We start from the raw sequence: 26180 nt of genomic DNA, 5'->3' as shown, positions 1-26180 counted from the left end.
CTTATGAAAAACGAGGCAGAAAAGACGAGGTGGAGATCCGGAGATATTGGCCTGGAGCTCTTATCGCTCCACATTCTTCATATAGTTTTTATGTCCTTCTTCGGCCGTCTGGTTCAAATTGAGGATCAGAGACGGGTTTGGAAGAACTTCTGTAAAAGCTATAAGAGGAACAGATACCTACTTTTTAGCATTGAATGTTTTCATAGAAGACAATCAGAGATGTTTGGGAGAAAGTAACACATTCACCACCCAAAAAGGCAATGGAAATAAACTGGATTAAAGAGCAGTTATTGCTTTACTATCAGCGTACTACTGTGTCTGTAGCGTTGGTGCTGTTTATGCAGCAGATAATTCTTTAATAGATAATGAAGTCATTTTTTTAATTTGTAAAATTGACAAATATCTCAGTGAATGCAGAACCTTTGATGGGTGTCTCATCTTTTCCAAATTGAGGTATTGCATAACTTCTGTTCTGAAGGAAGCAAAGAATGTCTTGATTGCAGTAAGTTTTCTTTTTAGTTTGAACGTCTTTTTTAGTTTATCATTCTGGAACGTCTACAACAGGTGTGTGTAACTCCAGTCTTCTGGTGTCTTTAAACTTGTGGATGCCTCCCTGTTCCAACACACCTGGATTAAATGAATGAGTAAAGACATTTGTAAAGCTTAATGACATCCCAAGGAGTCAAAATCCGTCTGTTGATGAAGGGACACACTCAAAAGTTGCAGGACTGGAGTTGCTGACCCCAGATCTACAAACAATAGTGCTATACTCCTTGACATGCTTAAACATCTCAGCCATCATCTCTTACCCTAACTGTGGGCGTCACAGGCAATGACAACACAGCCAACTGGCTAGATCATGCACATCGATGCAAACAGTAATATTAATATTGCATAGTGGTATGACTCACTCTAGCATGACTGCTACAATTCTAAGTACTGTTCAAAGATGAATCAACAGTGACTACTTCCTGGGTGTGTCATAGTAAATGTCCATACTCTGGAAGAGACTTGGCTACTAGGAGGTCATGAAACTCTTAATAGATTGATGCAGGCCAAGCCAGGTATTGGGCGAAATTGATTTGATTGGCAGCGGACAGCGTTCATTGACGAGACAGTAGTAGTTGGCGATTTGCAAATCGATAGTCCCATGGTCACACCTTGAGGTCCAGACCTTTCTATCAACTGTGGCGGAAGAGCGCATACAGCGTCAACTGGACAGCAAAGAACAAATGCGCTAAGAGATTTTGGATAAACTGGCCATCCAAGGGTACATGCGCAAAACGACATCATCATGTGTAGGAGATGTCGACCACATCTCCTGCGCACTCATTGCCCGTCCACGTTCCTCTCAGGCAGTGAGGAACAGACTTTCCAATGGAGACACACCCAACTTGACTAGAACCGAACCAGACATTAACAGGCTAAAGTGAGATTCGACAATGGAGAAGGGGGTTTAGTGACTGAAAAGTGACGGAGTAGTGGAGACATCGTGATGACTGAAATTAAACTCAAACATTGAGTGATTGTTTTCCTACTGTCTCATTGACATTCTTTGAGGCAATGAGTCAATGGTTAGATTCAGGTCTTAATAGATACCACATAAGATGATGATTGTTGTTGGGGGGGGGGGGGGGGGGTGATGAAGATCGGAGGTAGCAGATTAGGGCTTGAGTTCTGGCAGAACTGAATCTGAACATGTTGAACACTGGTTTAGTAAAGCTACTGAAACATTCACATATTTAGGAAGCTTGGAAGTCTAAATGTTTCACTGAATCTGAAGGTCTGGCAGTGAGTGGATGTGGAGGCCGGGTGTTCCTGGGTGAATGGTGATTGGAGACAGCTGGTTCTGGAGCCGGGCAGGAGAAACGGCCTCACCGTCTCCTCTTGACACATTAAGGTCACTGGTGTTTACGGCCTGATATAAACAAGCAGTCACTAAGATGTTACAGTTAAGCCCAAGACGTTTCACTCTCTTTTCACAGATGTAGGTTAAAAGTAATCTTTTAATTTGATCAACATGTTTCTTCTGGTTGACAGTGCGTTCTGGAAGGGCCCAGAGTTCTGACTCTAATTTCTGGAGGTAGTTACACTTTTATCTCAATATTTTAATGGTTTTCCAATGTTCCAATTTGTATGCAACTCTTTTTGAATCAAGGATAAAGAAGATATGAACCATCATTGTTTCTATTTGAAACAGACCTAATCATAGCTGCGCCGTCGTGTTTTCCCCCAAGTGAGTCAAGTTTATTGGTTCTGCTGCCTTGACTAATAATATCTGCATCACATTTTTAAAAATGAAAGACGGTCAGCTTGTCTCAAACTCACCATGCTACTGGGAATAACTTCCTCTGCTCAGCTTTTCCTTCTGAGACTAGATTTGTGTCTCCTATTGAGAATAATAATAATAATAATATTCCTTATTTCCTTCCTGGATGGACAGCTAAAAAAAAACAACAAAAAACTCCCACTGTTTCAGATTAGGTTTCAAAAATAGAATCCACATGATGAAATGTGGCGATTTTTTTTTTCCCGCTAACATTGCATGAAAAGAGTGAAAGTCGCTCCCGTCCAACGAGGAATGTACGGCAGACGGCAGCTTCTCCGTTCACCGACGCTGTCGGGTAATTCAGCACTAACGGCTCTCACATGGCTCCGCTTTCAGAATGAACAGCCACACAACCGGAGGCTGTCTTCTGTCCACAGCTGACAGAAAACAGTCAGTGAGCTTTTATTAATATTATCTGAGATTTATCTGGTGCTTCATGGGGATTTTGCCCTTTTCTCCATTTAAAGACTTCTGCTGTATTCGGTTATATTTGTTCTTTATGCAACTTTCCATCTGCTGTCTGTTTTGGGGGTTTTTTTTCTGTGCTCTTTAATTATTCTAGTGATTTAAAGCAAGTTATACCAAGCATGTTTACTGTACTCCACTTCTTGAAAATGTTACCTGCATTTAATTCAGGTAATTAATTGCAGGTTAATTTAATTTTCCTGCTGAATAACATTTTGACATACAGTGTCTTAAACAAAGTCTAAATTCTCACATTTTGGTATGTTAAAGCCATCCATTTTGGTAGACCTCTCATATTCTGCTGCCTATATTTAGTATTACAATGAACCCAAAGTAGAAAGACGATCCAATTTTCTGTTTTTGAAGATTGAATTCGTGGAAAATCTGGATTTATTTTTGTTCTCCCACCACTACACTCCTTGTGTTTCCATATATTCATAGTGATGTTAGCCCACTCAAGAGCTACCATATTATTAGACAAGCGTGTTTTACAGCTTCTGTTTGTTTTGAATTCGTGTCAACTCGCAGAAGGGTGGACTGAAATAAAATCCAGGTATTTTTTAAAGATACTTTCTGTCATTTGTAATTTCTTCTTTTTATGTAATTAAAGCTTTCTATTCAGTTTTAAATTTTAAAGCATCAAAAGAGGGGAAACGACAACAATAAACATAAAGTAAACAAGACACTTCAGTCTACGAAGTAATTCACACAGTTACAAGGTTGTAAGAGTGAAGACTGTCCCGTTGCTCCATTACGACCTCATTTCTGCCGCTTAGTCTGTGTAACGTATTTTTAAGGACAAAGTGGCAAAGGGGTGTGGGTGGGATTATTTAAAATTTTTGGTAATTAAAAAAGAATTTAGACTTTCCTTAAAAGTCTCTGATATTTAAGAAAATCTGATACTGGTGTACTAGTGCACCAGTATCACTTGTAGACCAGTAAGTTCTGTTTTGTGTTGGTCCATTGCATAAAAATCAGTAAAGTTCGTTGAAGTTCGACATTGACAAGATGTAAACAAATGCATACATTAATTAAAGGAATGACTGGTTCAACTGGCAGGTTAATCCACTTGTAACATGGGAAAATGTATTGTTAGTGAAATCACCTGCCAGTGAACCTCAATATTAAAGAATTATTGATTTAAAACAAGCTCCTATGTCTTGCAAAAAATGTACTTATAAGAAGTTTTGTCTTATTTCAAGTGTGCTAAGATATTTCCAGTAGAAACTAGAAAATACTTGGTAAGATTTTGTGTTTTTGCAGTGTAAACAGAAACGGTGTGGCTGTCAGCAGGTTTATTCTCCTTTCTTAGAGAGTTGCTTTTCTAATTGGAGATCAGAACCCTCAATCAGGCATCACGTCAGGTTCTTGCATATCTCTGGTGATTGTAGCAGACAGTCGGCACCGGAAAGCCGCGGTGCCGAGGGTTTAGTAACACTAGCTCCATTGAGGGATTAAGACTCGACAAGACTGGATTTGCTTTACGTCATAAGTACAGAAATCCTGTGGGCAAAGTCGAGCTAAAGTCAACGGGGACAGCAAAGTTCACAGTTCACTTCTAAATCCATTCCTCATTTTCTGTCATTAACCTCGATTTCAACGTTTCTTTGCATGCCGTTGGTCCATTTTTGGACCATTTTGTGTCTCCCTTGGATAGACGATCCATAAGACCGTGAATCGCAAAAGCCTCTTTTGATTCCTCGTTTTTGCACAGATTTCAACTTACAGGCGTATAAAGACATGTTTACAATGTGGAGTGTGCAGGTGTTAATGAGGTTTTTACAACCCGCTAATAAAAGAACCCCCCACCCACCCACTACTGCTCCGAATACCTCAGTGTGTTAATCCATGCTTACGTAATGTGACGCACGCACACACACACACACACACACACACACAGGCAGTCTCCCATATGCACATCCTCATGGATCTCCAAATAAAGCTAATCATGCACTTGGGAGGGTTCGCGCTGAGTGCAAACTAATGCTATCTGAAGGATTAGGATCTGAAACAAAACCAAGTTCATAAAAAGCTGCCAGGAAACCGTCGTGGAGAAACGTCAGCTGGGGGGGGGGGGGAAAGAAAAGAAAAGCGTGTGATATTAGAGATGATATAAAAGTAAACACTGTTTACAACAGAACAAATGTTTCTGCTCCCATAAGGCAGGTGGTGCGGCCTGGCCGTGGAGTTTGGATTCGTTGGTAAACGGGTGAAATGTGGGCGTGTTGAGAGAGTCAGCGGCTCTTCCCAGGTCCGTTACACCCTTTTTTATGTGTCTGCTTGTGAAAGGCTGTTATTGCATATGCTGGGTTTAAAATTGGTCACAACGGTAGATATTTTTCATTCGTTTCATTAGCTTTAAGGTGCATAACATGTGTAACATGCATAACAAGTGCATATAACATAAAAATTGAGTTAACGGAGTTACGGCGGCAGCGCGGCTATGGATGACGTAAAAGGATTGTCTTTTTGCCCTCCAGCGTTGTCCGCATGCGCGAAATTTCCTTATGTAAACAATAACATGCAGGGGGTCTACATTTGTAAATATGATTATGATTAAGTCAGTGCCTCACCAGCTATGAACCTCACCGCACGTCACTGCTGCATACACATCAGAAAGCACCCAGGACCTTTAGCCAACATCTTCATGCTATTTCCTGCTTTTGCGGTGGAGTTGATTGATACATTTTGCACCCACATTTGTGTCTGTGTGTGTGTCATACCTGTCTCCTTCCTGATGGGTAACATCACTGGACATTCTTATGGTGTTTATGCTGGCTTATAATGGATTAAACAGATGAGGATGGCACGTCAGGCATCTGGAGATTGTATCCAAGTATGGACTGGACCACAATTTTCTTCCCATCGGTGTTTGTCAAAGTGTCTCTTTCCATGCGGTTTGGGTTTACCGTGTTCTCTAATATTACTTTATCAGGCTCTGTGTCAAGAGAAAACAATCTACAAAATACCTTGGAACATGCTAGCATATTAGCTAGCAGATTTAGCTTCTCAACAGAACAGAAAATTTACACATAAGAGCAAAACTGACAGCAAAGACGATCAGATTTTTGTCATAAGCCGAGATGGAATCAAAAACATTTATAGCTTTAGAAATCTTATGGTTGAGGTGAAAAATAATGTTACAATATCAAACTAGCAGTCCAGCTAGCTATTACAGGAACTAAGAAAAGTAGCTCTGTAAAACTAATACTTAAAATTTTTTGGTAGGTTTTTTATATTTGATATAATTATTTGAATTAATCAAAAAGGTCAGGTTAGATTTGGTTTTTAGGCACATTTGTTATTGGTCAAGTTAGTAGGTTAGACCCAGTTTTCAGTTTGCTGCGTTAGTAAACCCTGAACTAATACAGCGAAGAAAAAAAAATTACTTTTCATATATAAGAAAGAAGTTAACGAGATTTCAGTGAGCTTCTCTTAGCTTGTAAGTTTCACTGCTGGCCTCTGTTAGCAGATCTGTGTTTACTGTAAGTCTGTTTTTCATTTAGCCTCTCTCTCTCTGTCCAAATATTCTTCTGTTTATCTAACAAACTCTTCTGTCCTTTCACACTGCTTTCCCACAACCCCTCTCTCTGACCCCGGTCGCTCTCTCTGTCTTGTGTTTGTCTCATTCCTCTCTTTTTTTCCCCCCCCCTCACTCTTTATTAACAAATTTTTCAAATCTGGAACTTTTTTTCCCCCCAAACGTTTCAAATCCATCGTTCTTTCTTTCTGTGTTTCTGTTCTCCCTCCTTCTTGTGTGTCCTCTCAGATGAAACGGAGGATGTCACCTTTGGGAGCCAGCTTTGGAAGCGGGCCCAGGTCAGTCACTTTGACCCCTGACCCCTAATCTTAAATTTAACCCTCATCACCTCATCCGTGAGCGAAGAAATTTCCCACACATTTCTCATTTGGACCAATGAAAGTAAAGTTTTCCCTTTACTTTCATCTAACATTAATATTCTCAGTTCATAAAATAACATGCTAAATGAAATAAAACACATTTTTAAGTATAGGTTAAGGATATGGATCAGATTTTTAAAATACATTTTCCATTGATTATATACAGTCAGTGTCTTATCTATTGACTTCATACAAGTTCCCACATTAGAGGCACAAACTATAACATCCCATATGATGCAAAATAGAACATGTGAAACGTGTTGTCCTGGATTATTTTTCTGAATCACTGCAGCATTGCTGGAAATATATGAAATGTGTCTTCAAGAATTGGTGCTAAACCTACCACACAGTTGGTACGAGTGTAGTTTAGATGCAACGTGCACCGTTTTAAAAGCCTTTAATGCTTGATCACAAATTTCTGCCTTCATTTGGCAAAATTTAAAATGAAAAAAAGATTTATTTTTACGTTCGAATGACAATGACTATAAAAGGGGGAAACTGTCTGCGGACGTTCGGATCAAGGCTTGCGTTGTGGCTGAACTGTTGAGTGTTAACCTCCATAATCTAATTTCCTCCCATTTCTTATCTTTGCTCCTCATCCTTTTATATCACAGAGAACATGTGGCGTGAATGTCCGTGTTTGTTTCTGTTCGTGGCTCTGTATCTGCTTCCTTGAGACGTTATTAAGTCCCTCCAGTTGTGTGTTGTTGTTATGCCTGTGTGAGCTCACAGTGTGTCCCTGTGGCATCAGACAGGAAATGATCAACCCAGCGCAGCGCAGCTCACAGCAGCAGCAGCAACAACGGTATTCGGGATTATTTGATTCGGGTTCATGCCAATGCTACAACATGAGAATAATACCACCGAAATTCAAAAATAATTTCAATTTGCTTTGTTGGTTTTGTTGTTTGTGAGTGCCGAGGTAAACGTAGAGATCGATGATGAATCTCCTGACTTTAAGATGCCGATTGTGGAGCCGATACGACTGTCTAATGGTAACACTGATGAAACACCCCCGCTGCCCCTGGCATCTCAGCTAGCCCGCTGGAATGTTCCTCCTGTTTCTATAACACACATCTTACAGTAAACACAGCTGACAAGAAGATTTCCAGAGAGACTCCGGTCCAGCGAAAAACACCAAGAACCAAACATTGTCCCGTTTAAAAGGACTGCAAGCTCATTCTTGTACTTTACTTTGATTTTAGCACAGTAAAAGTTGCATATATTTATGAAGGTCTGCCTGGAGTACTGGTATCGAAGCATGTTAAGATTTTAAAAATTTACAACTTCAAAATCACTAGAACATGTTATCATAGCGTTCCCTACGAAGTCCTTTTACAAGGAGAAAGTGCCGGAATGAACCGTTTTCTTTCACTTTATTGGGCATAAAATAAACTAACACTAAAAAATCTAAGCTTATTAATTTGTCCTACCCGACTGTGTAAGCATAAATGTACATGTTGTAAAGTCAAAAAAAAAAAAAAAACATTATTTTTTGGACCTAACTGTATTGAGTATAACTTCACCAGTATAATGAAACATTAGCTTCTTTCGTGAAGCTAATGTAGCTAATGAATTAGCTTCCTGCCAAAACTGTACAGGAAGTGCTGTACAGTACAGTCAGCACTTGATTGGAAACTTTAATGTGACTCATTTGAACTTTAATGTTAAAAAACACCAGTAATTCAGTTAAAAACGTTTTTAAAAATCTTTTCTTTTCAACTCTCCTGACATTAGCTTATCCACTTTCTTTAGCATCCCGAGGTCCGCGCTCTGTGCGGATTACTCTAACCAGGTGCATCTAAACAAAGCCATCTCCTGGCTGAGTTTGAGTTTGTGTTGGAGGTTGCTGGGCATCGGCCGTTTGGGCGACGTAAACATTTTAGCGCGGAGACGCAGGCCTCTGGAAGCGGAGCTGAGATCGGGTCGGATCTGGTATTAAACATCAGTGGAACTTGAAACGTTCACTTACTTTTTTTATTTATTTATTTATTTTATAATTTTAAACTTTGCTGCCTGAAAAAAATAACACAATATTACAGTGTGAATGACTGAGTATTTGTTTCAGCTAAGAGGCCCTTCAGCTCTGCTGCTGCTGAACAAACTACAACAGCTTTAATTTTATGGCTGCATCATCTTTCAGCTAATGCATCCCATGTTTCCCTGCCTTACTGCTCTCTCCTTTCATAAAGGGACTTAATGTAATTGTATTATAAGGTGATGCTCATCATTTCTGCCCCTGTGTCTCCTCAGCAGTGACAGTGCTGCCATGGCATCAGGATCTCCAGACGTGCCCACCAATCAGGAGCCTGCTGAGGTCCAGGAGGATTGCTCGGGTACGTACAACTGAGTCTGTTTGACGTTTTAGTTTATATTTAATAGAGCCTACAAATATGCAGAGGACTATGATTTTACTTTTAACTTTACTTTTTTTGAGGGTTTTCTAGGACAGCTACTTTGAAACCGAATCTGAGTGTGCAGTGAGACTGATGTGAGCGCATATATAAATCTAAGCAAACAAATTAGTCATTTAAAGCGCTCAACTCTGATAAACTCTGGCTCTCCTGCTCCTTATGTATGGAAAGCCAGGAGGGCCAAAAACATTTGACGTCTCTCACATGCAAAGTACTATTTTATGTGCAAACAACTGTATTCACAACTAAATGCCAATCATAGACTTGTTTTTTATCTGATCTGAGTATTTGTTGGATGAAAAAGAAGCAATAAACTAAACAATATAATGATGTGGTCTTAAAGTTTTATCACTGTATTTTGTGTTATTATTGTGATAATTATAAAAGTGACAATAAGAGCCATTAAATTGTTTTTAGGCCATTGTGCGTCACATCAATTTTAGCCCCACAAACACAAATAATGCTGTTGAAAAAACATTTCCATTTCTGTTGCGCTTCTTTAGGACACGAGTCACATAAAGAAGTGTGACTGGTTTCATCCTTCTTTTCAAATGTATTGGTTTTTATTTTGTTGAACAAACAGTGGAGGAAATAGTAAAACTATCAAACTCAACAACAGGGGCAGTTCTGGGAGGTTTTAAACGTTAAACATCATTTATCGTGACAACGATAAATCAAAATTCATGGCACAATAAGATATTTATCGCGATAAATGCCCACCCCTACTCCCAGGAAATAAAAATACGGCAACACATATGAGAAATTACAAACGAAATCGCTAAGATTAAAGACAAACAAGTTTTAATATTCAACTTTGTGGCTAAGCTTGCAAATATGTTTATTTCTTGCTTTTCAGGTAGTATTTCAACGTTTCTTGAGCTACTCTGTAACATGTGAAGATATTTGATTTTTAGAGATGGACCCAGTCAAAGTAGCTCAACCCTTTATTTGTCAACTCATCCCCGAAACTTTTAAAGTTTGCTATGCCACTGCTGTTCACTTTACCCGTGTTTTGATTTAAAAACAAATAAACTTAGGCAAATTTATACTTTGTTGTTGTTGTTGTTCTTCCATGTCTCTACCGACTGTAGGCCAGTGGAGATGTTGGAACCACAAATTTAGCCATACGTGTGATTTTTTTTTAATTTTATTTTTAACTTGTCGTGACCACAGTTGTTACCAGAAAGGATAAGCGATTTGTCACGAAGTACAACGAAACAAAGTGCACACGGTAGCTCCTCTCTCCTCCGTCAGTCCGCTGCGTGCTTTTTCCCCTCAAAGGTCACCACCTTCTCACTGAGTCAGAGTAGATCAGCTCCTTCGTTTCTGACCTTAGCGTCCATTGAATTCTCCGTGCTGCTATTCTGAGGCCTTCTATTGTTGTTTTAGAAGCTGAATGTTGGCAAATCAAGGTTTACCCAGCTTTACAGCAGCAGAGCTGCAGTGACCTTACACCAGCTTGGTGGCCTTTTTCCTGGTTTAATGATACATTATGTGGAGAATGGCTCAGTAAATGACGAGGTTGGGTGGTGCTTCCCCCCTGATATTTATTGCTGGCATGCGGAAAGGCTTCTTGTGCTTCACGTATTAATAAAACATATAACGTATCACTTGATTTAGATTTTTTTTTAAATTTTTTACCTGTTTGGATAGGAAATGATTATTTATGACCGAAAGCGCTATTGCAGCTCAGAATTTGTTCGTGGAAGGTTTCAAAAAGGAAAAATACATGTAGCGCAATGCCAAATGTTCCTGGATAAAGTGAGAAATGTTCACGTTTAAAATTCCATATTTGTGATTTAGCTCGGATCAGAAACGGGGCAAAAATGATGGAGCTTGTATAAAAAGAATATCACTTTTTGAAGTCGGAGGGTGGGCATTTATCGTATCGTTTATCGTTATCGCAATAAATTTCTTATCAGAAGAATTTTGATTCATCGATTAATGATGTTTTAAATCCCTCAAAACCGTCTATATTGTCGGAATTATTGTTTTACTATTTTCTACACCTTTTATTATAATTTTTTTATTATTTACAATATAAATTCAATGTAATATACATGCTGAATACATTTGAAAATGTTTGCGTTTACTTTCGAGACACAAATCACAGTACGACTGGTGTCCTAAAGAATAATATTACAAATGGGAAAGTACTTGTGTTTGTGTAGCTATAATTACTGTGTCATGCAATTACAATACAGCCAAGAAAACGTTATATAAAAATGAAGGTATAAATAGTTCTTATAGTCACTTTTATCATTTTACCACAAAATATCGTGACTAAAACTTTGTCCGTATCGCCCAAACCTAGTCCAAGCCAAAAGAGTTTTCAGAACGGTCTTAATTTTTAAATTATTTTTTGGCATTCACAACTAAAATCTACAACTTCTGTCACTAAAGCTTGGCGACAAATCAGAGTGGAAGAAACGACGTGGTGCGACGTTTGGTATTTACCTCATTTTAGGAGCAGATGAAGGTCAGGTGATTGTTTTTTCCACCATGCTCTTGAAAATTAAGTTTTTTTTATATAATTAGGCACTACTTTCTGTTTGTTTGTCACATAAAATCCCAATAAAATCCACTGACTTTTGTAGTTGTAACCATGACAAAATGAGAAGAATAAACTGTTTGTCATTAAATGGAAGCAGTTTATATCCGCTGGTGATTCCACAGCATCGCTATAAGAAGCATTAGTGTGTGTGTGATGGTCTGCAAGTATTAAAATGTCTGTGTGTGGGCGAGTGTGTGTTTTTGTGTTGGTGTGTGGTTCCTCCTGAACTTCTACCTGCAGCTTTCCACGGTCTGTAGTGATCTAGATGCTCTAGCGTCTGCAAGGCGTTCCTCTGTAACATACCATCATACTCCACTGTGCCATCTTTTTACAGTTAGTTGGAATAAACGACTTTTACTCTTCTTTTTCTTTTCAGGAAAGAAGAAATCAAAGTTCCAGACGTTCAAGAAATTGTTTGCTCGGAAGAAAAGGAAAGAGCCGCAGAGCGTGGGAGCGGAGGAGGGCCTGAAGGGGAGCCAGTCGAGTGACAACGTCAGCAAAACGTCAGAGAACAACACGCTGACCCCATCCGAGAAGGAGAAGGGTTCTGGGTACGATCACACACATTTAAACACCGATACAGTTCTACTCGCTTACTTTTAGGAACCACAGGGCCACGGGAAATATATTTGTACCCCCCCACCTAACCCTAACCCACACACTTCAATGTTTTAGATCATGAAATCAACATTGGGTTATGTGTAAATACAAATCAAGTCATTTATTAGGGAAAAAGCTGTCCAATTCAACCTGGCTGGGTCTGATTTACAGGAGTCCCCCTCAAGCCCCCCTAAACTCATGGCGGCAACAACCATCATCAGTTATTTGCGATAATTGGCAGGAAGTTGTTCTGCTCCATTATCCACATTAGCTTAAAGTTACAAACTGTTGACCAGAGACTCTCCTTTAGGTTTCTCTGGTAGAGAGCACAATTTATGGTTTCATCAAATGTCCCGAAGCGGCATAACAGCCCCAGAGCATCACTCTACCACCACCATGTTGGACTGTGGGATCTAGCAGGGCAAATACTTTCTATTACCTTGTCATTTTTTAAGCCTCCAGTCCCAAGAATGTTTTCCCAAAAGTTTTCTGTATCAGAGGTGCTTTTGGTAAATGTGACTTTTGTCTTCTTTTAAGTCCTCTAGACGTTGTTCTGGTGTATTTTATGGTCTTGTGGATCAGTTTCTGAAGAACTCCTGTGGGTTTGGTAGGGTTAGCCACTGCTGGAAAAGTTCACCACTCTCCCATGCTCCCTCTGTCTGTGGAGTCCCAAAGACTTAGAAATGGCTTTGTAACACTTTGCAGACCGATAGATATCAGTAGCTGCATTGACCATATAATTCCGCAATTTGACGTTTTGACAATACATTTGCTCAGTGGAAATGCAGCCATTTTGAAAAAACCTCCTGTTTTTTTTTATATAAAGCTTCGGCATTAGCATGAGGGGTTTTTTTGTTTTTTGGGAAATTGGAAAATTGGTTTATTTTGCAAAACTGCAATGGAAACACTTTATTTCGCATCATACGAGTCACGTGATCAACAACCGGACGTTGCCGCTGGCGCAAACTACGAAGCAGGGGACAGGAAGTAGTTGGAGGATCATGGGACCAGATTCTTTATTGCATGATCAAACTTATTCATGTGGGATTTTAATCGTGTTTCTTCTGTAATGGCAACACATACTGTATAATTATGAAACTTTGTGTTGCTGACATAACAGAATATTGACAGTTTTGCACGCACCTAGTGACTTTGTTTCCATTTTGTTCTTGAGTTAGTTTAGGCTTTGCCTACTTCATGTTGCCAGAAGAGTACTATTTGAGTGACTTATTTTTATTTTTTTTTTACATTTCAGTCTGGAAGTCTGGACTATTGAAACTGAACCAAAAAAATGTGGTTAAAACAGTAAAGTTCTAATTTTTCAAGCGAGGCAGCAGTATTTTCATAGGAGCAAACTGATTCGGATTGCTTTTCCACAACCAAGTGTGATTAAAAAAATCAAGGCAAAGAGATCATTTTATTGGTTTCTGTTAATTAAAAAGGAAACTCACTGCTACAGTTGAGGTCTCGGATATTTACTACTAAATCATTGTCAGTGTACCCTTGCGCCTGTTGTCTAAAAAAAAAAAAACATTTCAGAAGTTCCAATCAGTTTGAACCAATATTGTTGATTTCCCTGTAGATGACTGAAAATCCAAAATGGTTTCTTACTGTTGTGTTTCTGCCCCACAGAGTTCTGCTGCCTGATTAGATTCATTTATTTCTTTTTTTTAAATTCCATGTGTAGAGTTGATTTAGGAGAGACTGTGTTTTGAGGTTCATCTCCTTGGCGGAGGCTCGGCGCTTCCTGTTTTTGTCCACCAGGAGTGGAGCATCTCTTCCTGACGACAGGTTCAGGATTTCTTTGTTTTCACAAGCCGTGCCCACTTCCTGCCTCCGCTGGCCTTTTGTCTGTGTCGCAGGATGTGTCTTGTTAAAAAGAAAAAAATTATTTCCAATAGTCATCATAAGAAGTAACAGAAAATCGTATTGTTATAATAGTGTTTACAGCTTTTATTTTGTTATTATAAACATTTTGGGGGAAAAAAATCTCTTTTTTTCTCTTCCTATCCGTTGTTCCTGAAGGTCTAGGATCAGTCTGGGCAACAAGGCCTTGTCACACGACTCTGTTTTCGTCTCCGACTCATCAGAAGCTAACGAGGGCCTCGGGGCGTCTCAGGACAGCATTCACGGGAAAGTTAAATCCCTACAGGTAAATATCAACCGCTGAGTTTTACCCTTTGACCCCAGAAGCTAAAAACTGAATCAAGAGCCAGTTCATGTGGCGTGGTAAGATAAGGTGCAGTGTCCTGCAAATGTCTTCATTCTTTGTTTTTTTCACCATTTTTTTCCAGAGGAATTTAATGTCAAAGACGAACTTGAAGTAGTGTGTAATTATAAAGTGAGGTCTGAAAAGTGTGGTGGGCATTTATATTCAGCCCTCTTGTGTTGTGATTACAGCTCCAATTCCATAGGTTGAACTTTTGCCACATGTTTACAACTTGATCATTCTCGCTCATGAACATGTTTTGTCCAAAGAGCCGTTTTATACCTCAGTACAGTAAAATAAAATTTGCTTAAAGGGCAGTATTATGTGAAGTTTACATTTGAGCCTTACATCAGGTTATAATGTTTTTCCCTCATCAAAACATACCTGAAGTGTCGCCTTGATTCTTTTATGCATGTTTGAGGAATCTTTTCATCTCCATGGCAACCACCGAGCTGTGCAAAACACCTTGATGGACCTAGCCTCCGCCTTCGACAACGAAGCTTCCGAGAACAACCTTACCCACTCAGCTCCTTCAGACTAGCCAGCTGCAATTAGTAAACACCTGGTGGAACCATGCATCAGCTGAGCTCATTGTAGGAGCCACTTCTCAGTCAAACGCTGGTAAAAACGTTGTGAAAGGGTTATAGAGGAATAATGCTATGATGACTTCCTGAAGGCGGAGTTTCAGAAAGAGCAGGAGCTTCTTAAAGAGACAGAGGCCCAATTTCAAGGCGTTAAATTACAAAGTCAAATTTCTTTAAAGTCATATGCAGCAACTTTATAACAAACGAAAGTGATGTAGTTATTTGATTGTGGTATAAAATGGCACTATGGTTGTAAAAAAAAAAAATACTGTCCCTTTAATGTCACGTGACCTTTGCTCCTTTTGATTTCCAGCCAGTTGTTATAGCAGAGGACAGAGTGTAAAAGACGGGAATAAATCATCAGAAATGACTCTAAACTTAAGTGAATTACTAGAATTTAGGTGTTTATGGCAGAAAAGGTAATCAAAGAAAAAGTAACTGGATGACAAAGAGGAGGAGGAGGAGGAGGAACTGAGATGAAGCACATATCCGTCTGTCACAACAGCGGTCTAAAAGGGGAAGACGTGACCTCCAGTGCAACCGCTTTACTCAGCTACGGACAGCAGGAATTAAGCTGCTCCTTAAGGGGATTTGCTAAAGAGGAAAACTTTCCCTGCAGTCGAAATAAAGAGGAAGTGTTTGGGGCCTATTTACGGACCAAAAAAAAAGCCAGATGATGCAGCTGGAGCTTCAGATATGAAGCCGCTCCAAAGGGTTAGTCGCAGCGATACGTCTGGCAGATGGGAGCTCAGACACAGTCATTAGCATAAACTGAGTTTAGAGAGAAAAATGATCCGATGGAGATATTCCCAGCTTAATCCTCGCTCTCAGCGGGGGCTTCCTGTTTGATGAGCGGAATTAGGTCATTCCAGAGCTAAATATAAGCACGCCATGCAAAGATCAATATCTAATGAGACCTACAGGATAAATAGCGCGGCGCTGCCAGGTAAACACGTTCAGACTATTAGCGGTGTTCTGTATTTTTACATTCAGCACACACACAAAACAAGATTACTATCCACCAAACATGTTACCAAATGAATTGTTTTAAATCTATGTCAACTGAAATGGGACAAATACATAAAACTAAAATATCACTATTATTCACTGCTGGCAAATTAGTTTAGACTCTTACCTGAGTGCCAGGAAACTTCAAAAGAAGTATGCTAGCACAGCTGCTAGCGTATGTCTGATGCTAGTAGCACATTAGCATCTATCCCTGGGAGCTTCGGATGCTTTTACTAAGAGGACACAGTGAAATATACAAAATGAAATTAGGAAAACACAGACAATTTCTTCATATTAGAGATGAACTGAATAAAAACAACAGACTTTTTTTTAAGCCCAGTCTTGGTTAAAGACAAAATTGTATGCTAATCTAGCCTTATTCCCAGACACAAACTTCTTTAGCAGCTGCGTGGTAGAATTACCTTTTAAACAGAATTACTTATGATGTTTTAGGTCTCATTTCAAAAGAGTCTCACATCAGTTTTCCTATTTACATCAAAATGTGTTTCCAGCTGTTTCTAATTTTTTTGCCCTAGTATGTACAGTTACCGCACAACAAAAACAGAAACATATAAATTTTCAAAACTGAATGTGGCGATGTATTTCAACTTAAGTCAAGTGAAACTCAATATTAAATCAACGTTCTGTTTCAAACAACTTTATCTTTCTGAACCAATAAAGCTAGACGAAGCAATTATTTAACTAATATTCAATAGTCAAGCAGCTCTACATGAATATTGATGTCTGAACCTTTCTAATATCTGTATCTATTTCTAATCATTGAAGCAGGCCGTCCAGACTCGCTCAACGAAAGCTGTATTTTCCAGTGTTTGCTTTGTGCCCAAGTAAATGAGCCCTTCAGTGCCTGACAGAGGGCAGCATGGAGATAAGAAACCTGTTTGAGTTTCTGTGATACCGACAGAACGTGCAAGAACTTTCACCCTCCGTTGTCAATGAACCCTCCGCAAAAGTCCCGCGCTGTTAACTATACTCCACACTGACTCAAAATATTACCAATGTGTAATTATTAAACGGGAAGTGAAAACTTTGGGCATTCCTATCATCTCTGGAAAGCGAATTAACACATCTTCTATCAGATCTGCGCCCTGCAAATATTGAAGAATGGAAGGAAACTTTTTTGTTTTATCAGATTAGATTCTGAAAATAGGAACATTCATTTGTATTCACAAGTAACAGTTTGCAAAATTCCTCAAATGAGTTATTTGAGCCTCTCTGTGTGTAGTTTAAGTACAGCTCCAGGTGTCGCGTGAATAAAAACCAACAAACTGGTTTAGATCAGAGCACATAATTCGAGAAATGGACTAGTCAAAGTCCAAATCTTACATCTAAATTAGAATCTGACACAAGACTTGAAAGAGGGGGGGAAATTAAAGATTTTAGAACATTGAGAAAAAGAAGCGATTCCCCAGAGGTTTGATTCAAAGAGATGAATAAAAAAGTGGACTACCCTTAAATTAAAAATACATTTAAAAAAAAAAACATGTGATGTGTTGTTTTTTTAATTTGACTTACAAGCTGCCAAAATGTGAGAAAAATGTAAAGAAAAAAGAAAGTAAAAAGTTTTCCCAAGTGGTTTTCGAGCTTCCTTGTCCTCCGTCGTTCATGACGGACCAGAATCACATCCAGAACTCGGTCTGTCTGTCGGGTTTCCCAACCGTACGGCCAGCGTGAGATTTAAAGGGGAGCGGCTAAAGCAAACGAGTTGGATTAGCAGCGCTTGCTAATGGTGTCATTTAGAAAATTTCATTGTGAAATAATCATTTCTGCTGCCTGAAAATTGAGCTGACGACAGTCACAAGACCGTCACATGGCAACAGTGTTCAGTCAGAAACCTTTCTTAGACATGCTGCTAGCTGACTGCTACAGGAGGCCCACAGCAACGCTGTCCACAATGAGTTTTTGGAGATGCATGGTAATATGAATTGCAACATTAAATTTTCCTTTGGGATAATAAAAAAAAAAAAAAGGTGCTTTTGAACTCTGCAGGCACTGCAAAGAGAAATAAAATGTGTTTATTATTGCTGCTGATGTTTGGTCTGCAGCTCCAGCTGAAGCAGGCCATCAGGCTGGGTTCTCCTCCGTCCTTAATGTGTGTGAAGAAGACCGAAGACGCCGGAGCCACATCTGAGGACGACGGCCTGCCCTGCAGCCCACCCGACTACACACCCCTTCATTCAGTCAAGGTAGCACACACACACACACACACACACACCACTGCAGTCTGTCTGGAGTTTTTTTGGTCTAATGTTTTTATTTTCTTTCTGTGCTTTTCTCAGAGTAAAGCTGAGAGGTCCAGCTCCAACAGCCTGCATGGAGTAGACAGCGACGAGCAGGTAAAGAAACACTTTAATGTTTATTAGCCGAGATGGGAAAGTAGAGAAATTGAAGTAGAAGTGCAGTTAATTTGATGACGTTTTACTTAAATACGAGCGAGTTTACAGGTGTAAAATGCTACTCAAGTAAAAGTAACAAGTTCGTCATGGAAAATGTACTGTAGGTGAAAGTTGGAAGGAAGAAAGTTTTGTGAATTTCTCAAAAGAAATTAGAAAATATTGGTCCCTAACTGTTAAAATGCAATACAAAATTAACTGTGAGCAGCCAGTATGACATCATGAATATCAATTGATCGAGTATTTATTTTGGTCATTTTTAACCTTTCCACACGCAAAGAAAAAAAGGGAGGAAAAACACACACACACACACACACACACAATGCTGAAAAAATGAAATGAAACAAAAAAGGCAAAAGGAAAGAAAATAAAATAAGACAAAAAAAATAGATGACAACAGATAAAAGCTGAAGGAGCGATGCAGCTTTTTTTTCTGGATTTAAAAAAAATTAGTTTTACTCTAATAAAAATTATGTTTTCAAATGTAACTGATTGAAATACTTTACCCAAAACATACCCAAGTAAGATTCCAAATTTTACTCTTTTTTTTTTTTTTTTTATCTTTTCATACACAAGGCAAAAATGAAAAAAGCAAGAGAAAAGAAAAAGACAAATCTAGTTCAAGAATAGAAAAAAAACACACCAGAAAAATCTAATTTTTTTTTATGGTGTTATTTATTTCATTTTATTTTTAGTCATTAAAAGATGTGACGTCAGATGTAACTGAGTGAAATACTGAAGTAAGAGCAAAAGTTCAGGTTTTTGTGAACTAGTAAAAATGCTGGTAACCAGTTTACTAGCTTCCCGTCCTTCCATCGATTGTCACGTTTTGAACTCGTTCACATGCTTCCGAGCTGCTGCCGTAAGTAAAGCGAAGGGAAAAACTGCAGGAAGAGTCTCTGTACTGTGTGAGTGTGTCTGTGTTACGGGACGTTTCTGCTCATGTGATTACGGTGATGAACATCTCATGATCCGAGTCTGCACATTAAACTCCTGGATCTAGATAAAAGCATTCTTCATGTAAAACGAACCTCGCTCTCTCTCTCTCTCTCTCTCCTTCTGTCGCTTTTTCTACTTTTTTTTTTCTCTGTCCCTGCCGCTCAGTTTTTCCCTCGATGCTTTACGGCTTTGCACTCCCGAGCCCTGGATGCGGCGAGAAGCGGCCGTCTTTCTCAGCCTTCCCGACTCTGGCGGCGGCTGCAGGCTCCGCCAGCAAACCGGGACAAATGAGCTTTTAATGACAGTGAAGCTTTGGTCGTTACAGAAGCATTTCGGCCCAATCGCGCGTTCCCAACTGGAAAGAGTGACAAATGACCGGCTGAAAAGACGTGCTCACAAAAAATATAAAATCAGTCCTTTAAAGGAGATTGCCCTCACAGCAGTGAAGCTCAGGATTCCGGTTAAACATTTAAGATGAGTTTATGTTTCCAGTTTGAGTTACACCGCTTTGAAAAAGTTTTTTTTTTTTTTTTTTTTTTTGCATGTCTGATTTTCATTGTGTCTAGTTGGGATTCTACGTGCTAGATTCTGTTTACTGCATCAGCCAATAGAATAACAGATGCTTCGGTGATGTCACTTCCTCTTGTTTTGGCCCACATGATGGAAGACTTATTGGATTTAGTTAAAAACTGCAAACAGGAAGAGGTTGGGGTTTTTTTCGTGCAAAGGGGAATGAGTTTGAAACTGATCAAAATATTCAAACTCCTCATTTTTAATATTTCCCACAGATTTTGTATTTGTGAAAAAGTAGAAAACAATGAAATAAATAGGTATTTGTAGTTGTGAGGTGTTTGCCTTGACTGACTAGTTCCAGATCCGTTTCGTGTTTATTGAAAATGACGTTAATATCAGCGTCCGCATGTTTGTCCCTCAGCGATCTGAGATTAAAAACATGCAAAAATCATTCCTAATAACTGGACCATTAATCAATGTGTTTGATGTTTATATGCTTGATGATTTTAATGATTGCATTGGACAAAATCTATTGTTTGTTGCTTGTTTCATATTGGCACTTTGAACTGCCTTGTTGCTGAAATGTGCTCTGCAAATAAACTGGACTATTGTGATGGTTTGCCTAGAGCACGGTGGTAAAAACAAAAAAAAGAAAAGAAAATAATCTTTTATTATTATTATTCAGATGATCTTTCCAGGTAAAAACAAACTCCTGGAAACAAGTTTGTAACAAGTTAAATACACAAACCAGGCTGAAATTCTGAAGCACAAAGACCCAGCTACATGTTGCTAAGCATTAGCCGTTAGGTAGCTAGCAGCTGCTGGAGGAGGAGAGGAACTTTCTGCATGCAGTGAGCTTAAAGAAAATCTCCAACAAGCAGAGTTCCAACTGATTTGATCCGTATTGTGGGTTCTCCATGGTTCCTGTGTGGAATGTTTCTGCGTTTCCTCCCCGTCATGCGCGGGTTCTGTTTGGATTCCTCCTACAGCACAGAAATATGCATGCTACGCTAACTGGTTCCTTTCAAAAACCATTAAGAGTGTGCGTGTACCAGCGCAGCTGTTTGTGCTGTTTCTGTCTCTGTGTGGCGGGTATAGATAATACATGAACATAGGATCCATATTTTTATATTTGCACTATGTGGGAAAAATATATAAACATAAATAAATAGAATGGCTAATTACCAATTACAATTTACATTTAGCAGCATTTATGTGTATCTTTAGCTATGTTTATTTACATTTTAACATAAATCGTTGGATCTGATGCTTCTGAAATGCATAAACTCTCATTTAAGAACTGTATTTGTTTCAGTTCATGCGTTCCTAAAGAGCGCAGCCTCCCATCTGCAGCGCCGTAAATAACCATCATGTGCTGATGGGACGATGCTGCTTATTGTGTTCATATGTGTTTCTGTTCAAACCGATCCTCAAGCTGCTCCTCTGACCTTAAATGGAAGTGTGCAGGTTGACCTCTTCTTTCTCTGCATGTCACCTTTCTCTCTCTCGCTCTCTCTTTTTTTTCCTCCTACTTCTGACCCTTTTTCTCTCGCTTCCAGCCACACTGACCTACTGTATGCGTGTCTGTGTGTTCGGGGTGCATTCCGATGGTTAGCTCTGCAGTCAGCGTGTCTGCTTTTAGTTACAGCGCTCCAATTCGACACGCCTCCTCGCCTCACGCCGTTATGTTTCTGTCGAGACGACGTTCTGCTGCTTTACATTTTGCCTCAATGCTAACCGCAGCTTAGGGACCCTAAAATACCTCTGACTTAAAAAAAAAACAAACAAGAAAAAACAGAATTGTGTTAGTGTGGCCTGATTTTGTCTGACCCAACATTTTTCTACATTACTCTGAAGGTTGTTTTATTTTTTGCTGACTATGTGGATGGAGTTATCTGAGGTCAACAGGATAAAGGGGTTTCCCCCCTGAAGTGTAGTCCAAAAACATCAAGCGGTTCCTTTCTCTTACGCCGATAAGTGCTGGGAAAGTGCAGCTTTTGTCAATAAGTTATGTGGGAAACACTTTGCTGGAACCTTCTGTCTCCTTCCCCCGCCAGCTGTCCGACAGAGCCGTGAGCCCCCCGGCGGTTCCCGGGGACTTCAGCCAGCCGGCCAGTCCCTTCGTCTGCCTGGATAACTCTGCTGCCAAGCACAAGCTGGGCCTGAGAAACAAGGCCTGCAACAGGAGGAAACCCGCCCGTGTAAGACAACCACACACATCCTCCAGTTACATGGCCCAGAAGGGTCTAGGTTTGGTATATATATTTATATTTTAAGTATTGGTATTTATTTTCCTGTTTGTGGTAACGAGCAGGGCCAGGTTCCTGGGCTGGAGTCAGTTTTGGTTCCCCGTCCAGCTCAGAATAATTATTTTACTAATGAAAATTATGGTACATTAATGTGTTGTCTTTCATCTCAGCGCTTATGAACCGATGCATAGTAATTTTAACACCCTCCCTGGTCAGTAGCTCCATGCTGTTTCCCAGGAAATCTACAATACTATAACATCAGAATTTCCAAATACTTGATTATCGTTTGGATCGTGAAAATCTTAAAATCTCAATTCAACTTGTCTAGTATTGAATTGGGAGTTTTAGAATACATAAACACATTTGTAAAAAAAGAAAAAGAAAAGTCTTTTCTGGCCCCTCAAATAATCGGGGGCCCCGGGCTCCAGCCCCTGAAAGTTCTTTCTAAAATCTGTTCCAGGTGACAAACATGGAGTCGCTTCAATAGGTGAAGTGAAGGTTTTGACAAAAAAAAGTTGATATAATTGTTTAAACATTAAAGGTGTCTGTGCATCCTTAAAAACTGTTAATTAAGCTAAAATTAATGTTTTACATTCATAAAAACAATGTAAGTTGGTCTGAAGTATATTAATCACAGGTCTTAAATTTTGATGTGGTGGGACTTTTCTGTCAGGCAAATGTTTGAGTCGTATTCAGACGTCATTTTGTTTTTTGGCTGGGGGCAGTTGAAGCTACCGCTAACTAGCTGCTAATTTACACTTGCTAGCTAGGTAGGTTTTTTGCATCCATCATGGGTAAGTGTGAATTTATCGGCAGCTGGCTAGACAATGTTCATCTCCACCGCTGTAGCCATCCCATATGATGCTATGTGCGTTCTGTGTAAGAAAAGCTTGGCAGTGCTACTATATAAAATATGTCATTTTCTTTTGTATATTTTTGTCATAGTACTGTCCTTACTTCATAATGGTCTTAAAAGCCTCTTAAAAAGCCTTAAATTTGAGTTGGTGACACCTGAAGAGACCCTGTTTAAACCCCGTGTTTCTACTAGTCACTGAAACAAAATAAAATAAAATAAAGTTTTGTTTATCATGTAAGTATAAAGATATACACAAGACAAGACAATACACACTGGGATCATTTGTACATGACAAGACTGTATTTTAGCAAATATGTTTTACTTTTCTCACTCTCACACTTTTATAAACCTGCTCAGGTCTATCATGCTAATGCTAGCATGGATGCGAACATTTAGCTTTAGCTGAATTACTTTGATTTCTGTCCTCTTAGCAATACTGATATCATTTTTCCACCTGTTATTTCTGCTGCTTTACATTTTTTAATGCTGGTACTTTTTATTTTAGGTGTAAAATGTATGTAGCTTTAAGAGGCTAACCGTCCCTTTCCCGTTCAGGTTTTAGTTAGCTTGGAGGCTAGCTTTTAGTTTTCTTGTGATTAGGATTCTTGCTTGCTACCTTATGTGATTTTTCCAGTCATAATTGTGGGAACCAATTAGTCCTACAAAAAAAACCGAGATTGTACAGATGGATTTATTGTACACAAATATTTACGTAGTCTCACTGTATCTGCAGTACACAGTTAGAAAATATATAAGTTAAACTCCCAGAACTTACACCTGACCTGGCCTAAATCTTAAGTCTTGTTCTTCTGAGGACATTTTTGATGACGTCCTCACCCCGTTGTACAGTAAGTAGCAGCTGATGATGACGCGTCATGTCTGTGCAGCGCCTGGAGTTGAAAACAGAGGGCGACTCTGCGGTGGAGGAGGAGGAGCTGACGGTGTCGCTGACGGCAGCAGACGTTACGGAGGAGCAGCAGAAGGCAGAAGGTCAGCGCCGTTCATTAATCGCTCAACACATTTCATTAAGACACACAGGAGTTTCTGAAGGCCAATAGCATTTGCAATTGTCACTTTTTTTATTTATTAGCTTTTTTTTCCTTTACGTATCTGAAGTAGAACCTGAAGGGAACTTTAGTTAGTGATGGTGTTTTTTGTTGTTGTTTATTTTGATTATTAGTTGTTTTGTTTTTTTTTACTTTTGTCAGTGTGTTTTCCCATTTCAAGTTAACCGTGACTCTTAGGAACTCTTTTCTGTCTGTGACTCAGTAGAAAGTCGGGATCAGCTGAAAGCGGAAACCGAACAGGAGGAGGACGAAGAGGACGAACCCCAAAAAGATTCCCCAGCGTTCCCGCTCGGGGATAACGAGGGAGAAAATGATGCGGAAACTGAACAGGATGTTTCTCACGCCCCGGACGCTTCCTGTCCTCTAGAGTCCAGTCTCTCTGAGGAGGAAGAGGAGGAGGAGGAGGAAGATGAGGAAGAACAGGACGCCTTAATTGATAGGCACGCTCCCTCCTCCAGCTCCAGCTCCACATCCACCTCCTTGGACAGTCCCAGGTGCTCCCACATCATTTCCTCCTTCTTCTCCTCCTTTCAGTGTGTTTTTTTTTTTAAACCTCCTCCACTCAAATAAAACCTGTTGATTTTCTAGCGTCTCACCAGAGCCCCCTGCTGGTCAGACGGAGCACCTGACCGGCCCCGAAGGATTCTCCTGCACCGTCCACTCTGAGAGTGACTCTTCGTCGGAGGAAGAAGAAAACGTCGAGGAGGGGAGCTCGCTCTTGGAGGAGGTGCTGAGCTCCTTAAAGACCTCTTACTCGCCCGATGTGGAGGTCAGCGGCGTTGTCATGGAGACGGAGGATGAGGCAGTGGAAGTTGACGAGAGGAAGGAAGAGGAGGATCCCGCTGGTTGTGAGGGTCCCGCCTTGAGTCCTGACACGTGTGATTGGACTGCCCAAGAGGAAGAGGAGGTTCTTCCTCAGTCTCTACAGGAGGAAGAGGTCACTGTAGAAGAAGAAGAAGAAGAAGCAGCAAAAGGCATAGAGGAAGAACCTGAGGAGGACAAAGTTTCGGAGCGATTCATTCAACACATTCAACACACTGTAAGTCTTTATGTCTTTTTGAATACTGTCAATATTAGTTTTCCAATTATTTTTATTGCTTAATTTTCAGCTTCATATTTGAATAATTTATAAACATAAAAAAAAGAAAGTTTTATGTTTCACAGATACCAGATGTTTTTTGCTTTTAATGGACCATAGGAACAAGATAAATCTGAAAGAAATGAATGAAAAACACGTACCTGGATATATATACAGTAGATAGATAGATAGATAGATAGATAGATAGATAGATAGATAGATAGATAGATAGATAGATAGATAGATAGATAGATAGATAGATTGATCTATAGATAGATAGATAGATCGTGTTAAAAACACAAGAAAACACAAGTTTTCTTGTGTTTTTAACAAAAAACTGAGAAAATTAAGACTTTAGGTCGACTACTTTTGTAGTGTTCAAGTAGGAGCAGAGTTGAGATAGCTCTGGATTCTGCTGGTATCTATCTATCGATAGATAGATCGATGGATCTATCTATCTATCTATCTATCTATCTATCTATCTATCTATCTATCTATCTATCTATCTATCTATCCATCTATCCATCCATCTATCCATCTATCTATCTATCTATATATATATATATATACATACATGCTTACATATTGGCTGTTGGTTCTACCCAAACTCCATTGAGAAATTAGTCAAAGCCCAAGATGTTGTTATGGCTACAAGTTGTTTTTTAAAGCTGCAGTATGTAACTTTTATTTTTTTTTAAAAACACACATTTTTTTTAACATATTTGCTAAAACTGTTGCAATGTTGTGACAGTTTAGACATATGACAGATGATCTGTGAAAAAAAAATCTAACTCCTCCACTTCTTCCCAGCTCTAGTATTTGTATCTGTAAAAATGCAGCCGTCCTAGTCAGAAACAACCAGCAAGGAGATGGGTCTTGGCGCTGTCAATCAGGCTTTTGTACACGTTGCTCAATGTGCTAATGGTGGAGAAACAACTCGCCATTACAGAAAAACCGTCTATCCGTCGTCATTGGTGGCTATGCTTACTAGCATTAGCATCCAT

At 39.5% G+C, this 26180-nt stretch overlaps 1 protein-coding gene across 6 annotated transcripts in view; it reads left to right on the top strand.

Annotated features, from left to right (window-relative positions):
- LOC116713963 (uncharacterized protein KIAA1211-like) overlaps positions 1 to 26180 on the top strand; it is a 50609-nt gene that overhangs the window by 18354 nt on the left and 6075 nt on the right. For 4 of the 6 annotated variants that reach the window (XM_032554248.1, XM_032554247.1, XM_032554246.1 and 1 more), the window contains exons 2-10: positions 8948 to 9030; positions 12039 to 12213; positions 14288 to 14414; positions 18127 to 18267; positions 18361 to 18417; positions 21984 to 22127; positions 23919 to 24021; positions 24301 to 24592; positions 24687 to 25137. In XM_032554248.1, coding sequence (XP_032410139.1) covers positions 8948 to 9030; positions 12039 to 12213; positions 14288 to 14414; positions 18127 to 18267; positions 18361 to 18417; positions 21984 to 22127; positions 23919 to 24021; positions 24301 to 24592; positions 24687 to 25137 — 1573 coding nt within the window. Of the gene's footprint in view, positions 1 to 6560; positions 6614 to 8947; positions 9031 to 12038; positions 12214 to 14287; positions 14415 to 18126; positions 18268 to 18360; positions 18418 to 21983; positions 22128 to 23918; positions 24022 to 24300; positions 24593 to 24686; positions 25138 to 26180 lie in introns of those variants that run through there. The other 2 variants (XM_032554244.1, XM_032554243.1) reach the window with 2 other exon arrangements.

This window comes from Xiphophorus hellerii, chromosome 23, assembly GCF_003331165.1.
Source record: "Xiphophorus hellerii strain 12219 chromosome 23, Xiphophorus_hellerii-4.1, whole genome shotgun sequence".
In the NCBI taxonomy this organism is placed as follows: domain Eukaryota; kingdom Metazoa; phylum Chordata; class Actinopteri; order Cyprinodontiformes; family Poeciliidae; genus Xiphophorus; species Xiphophorus hellerii.
This window is presented reverse-complemented; position numbering and strand designations above follow the sequence as displayed.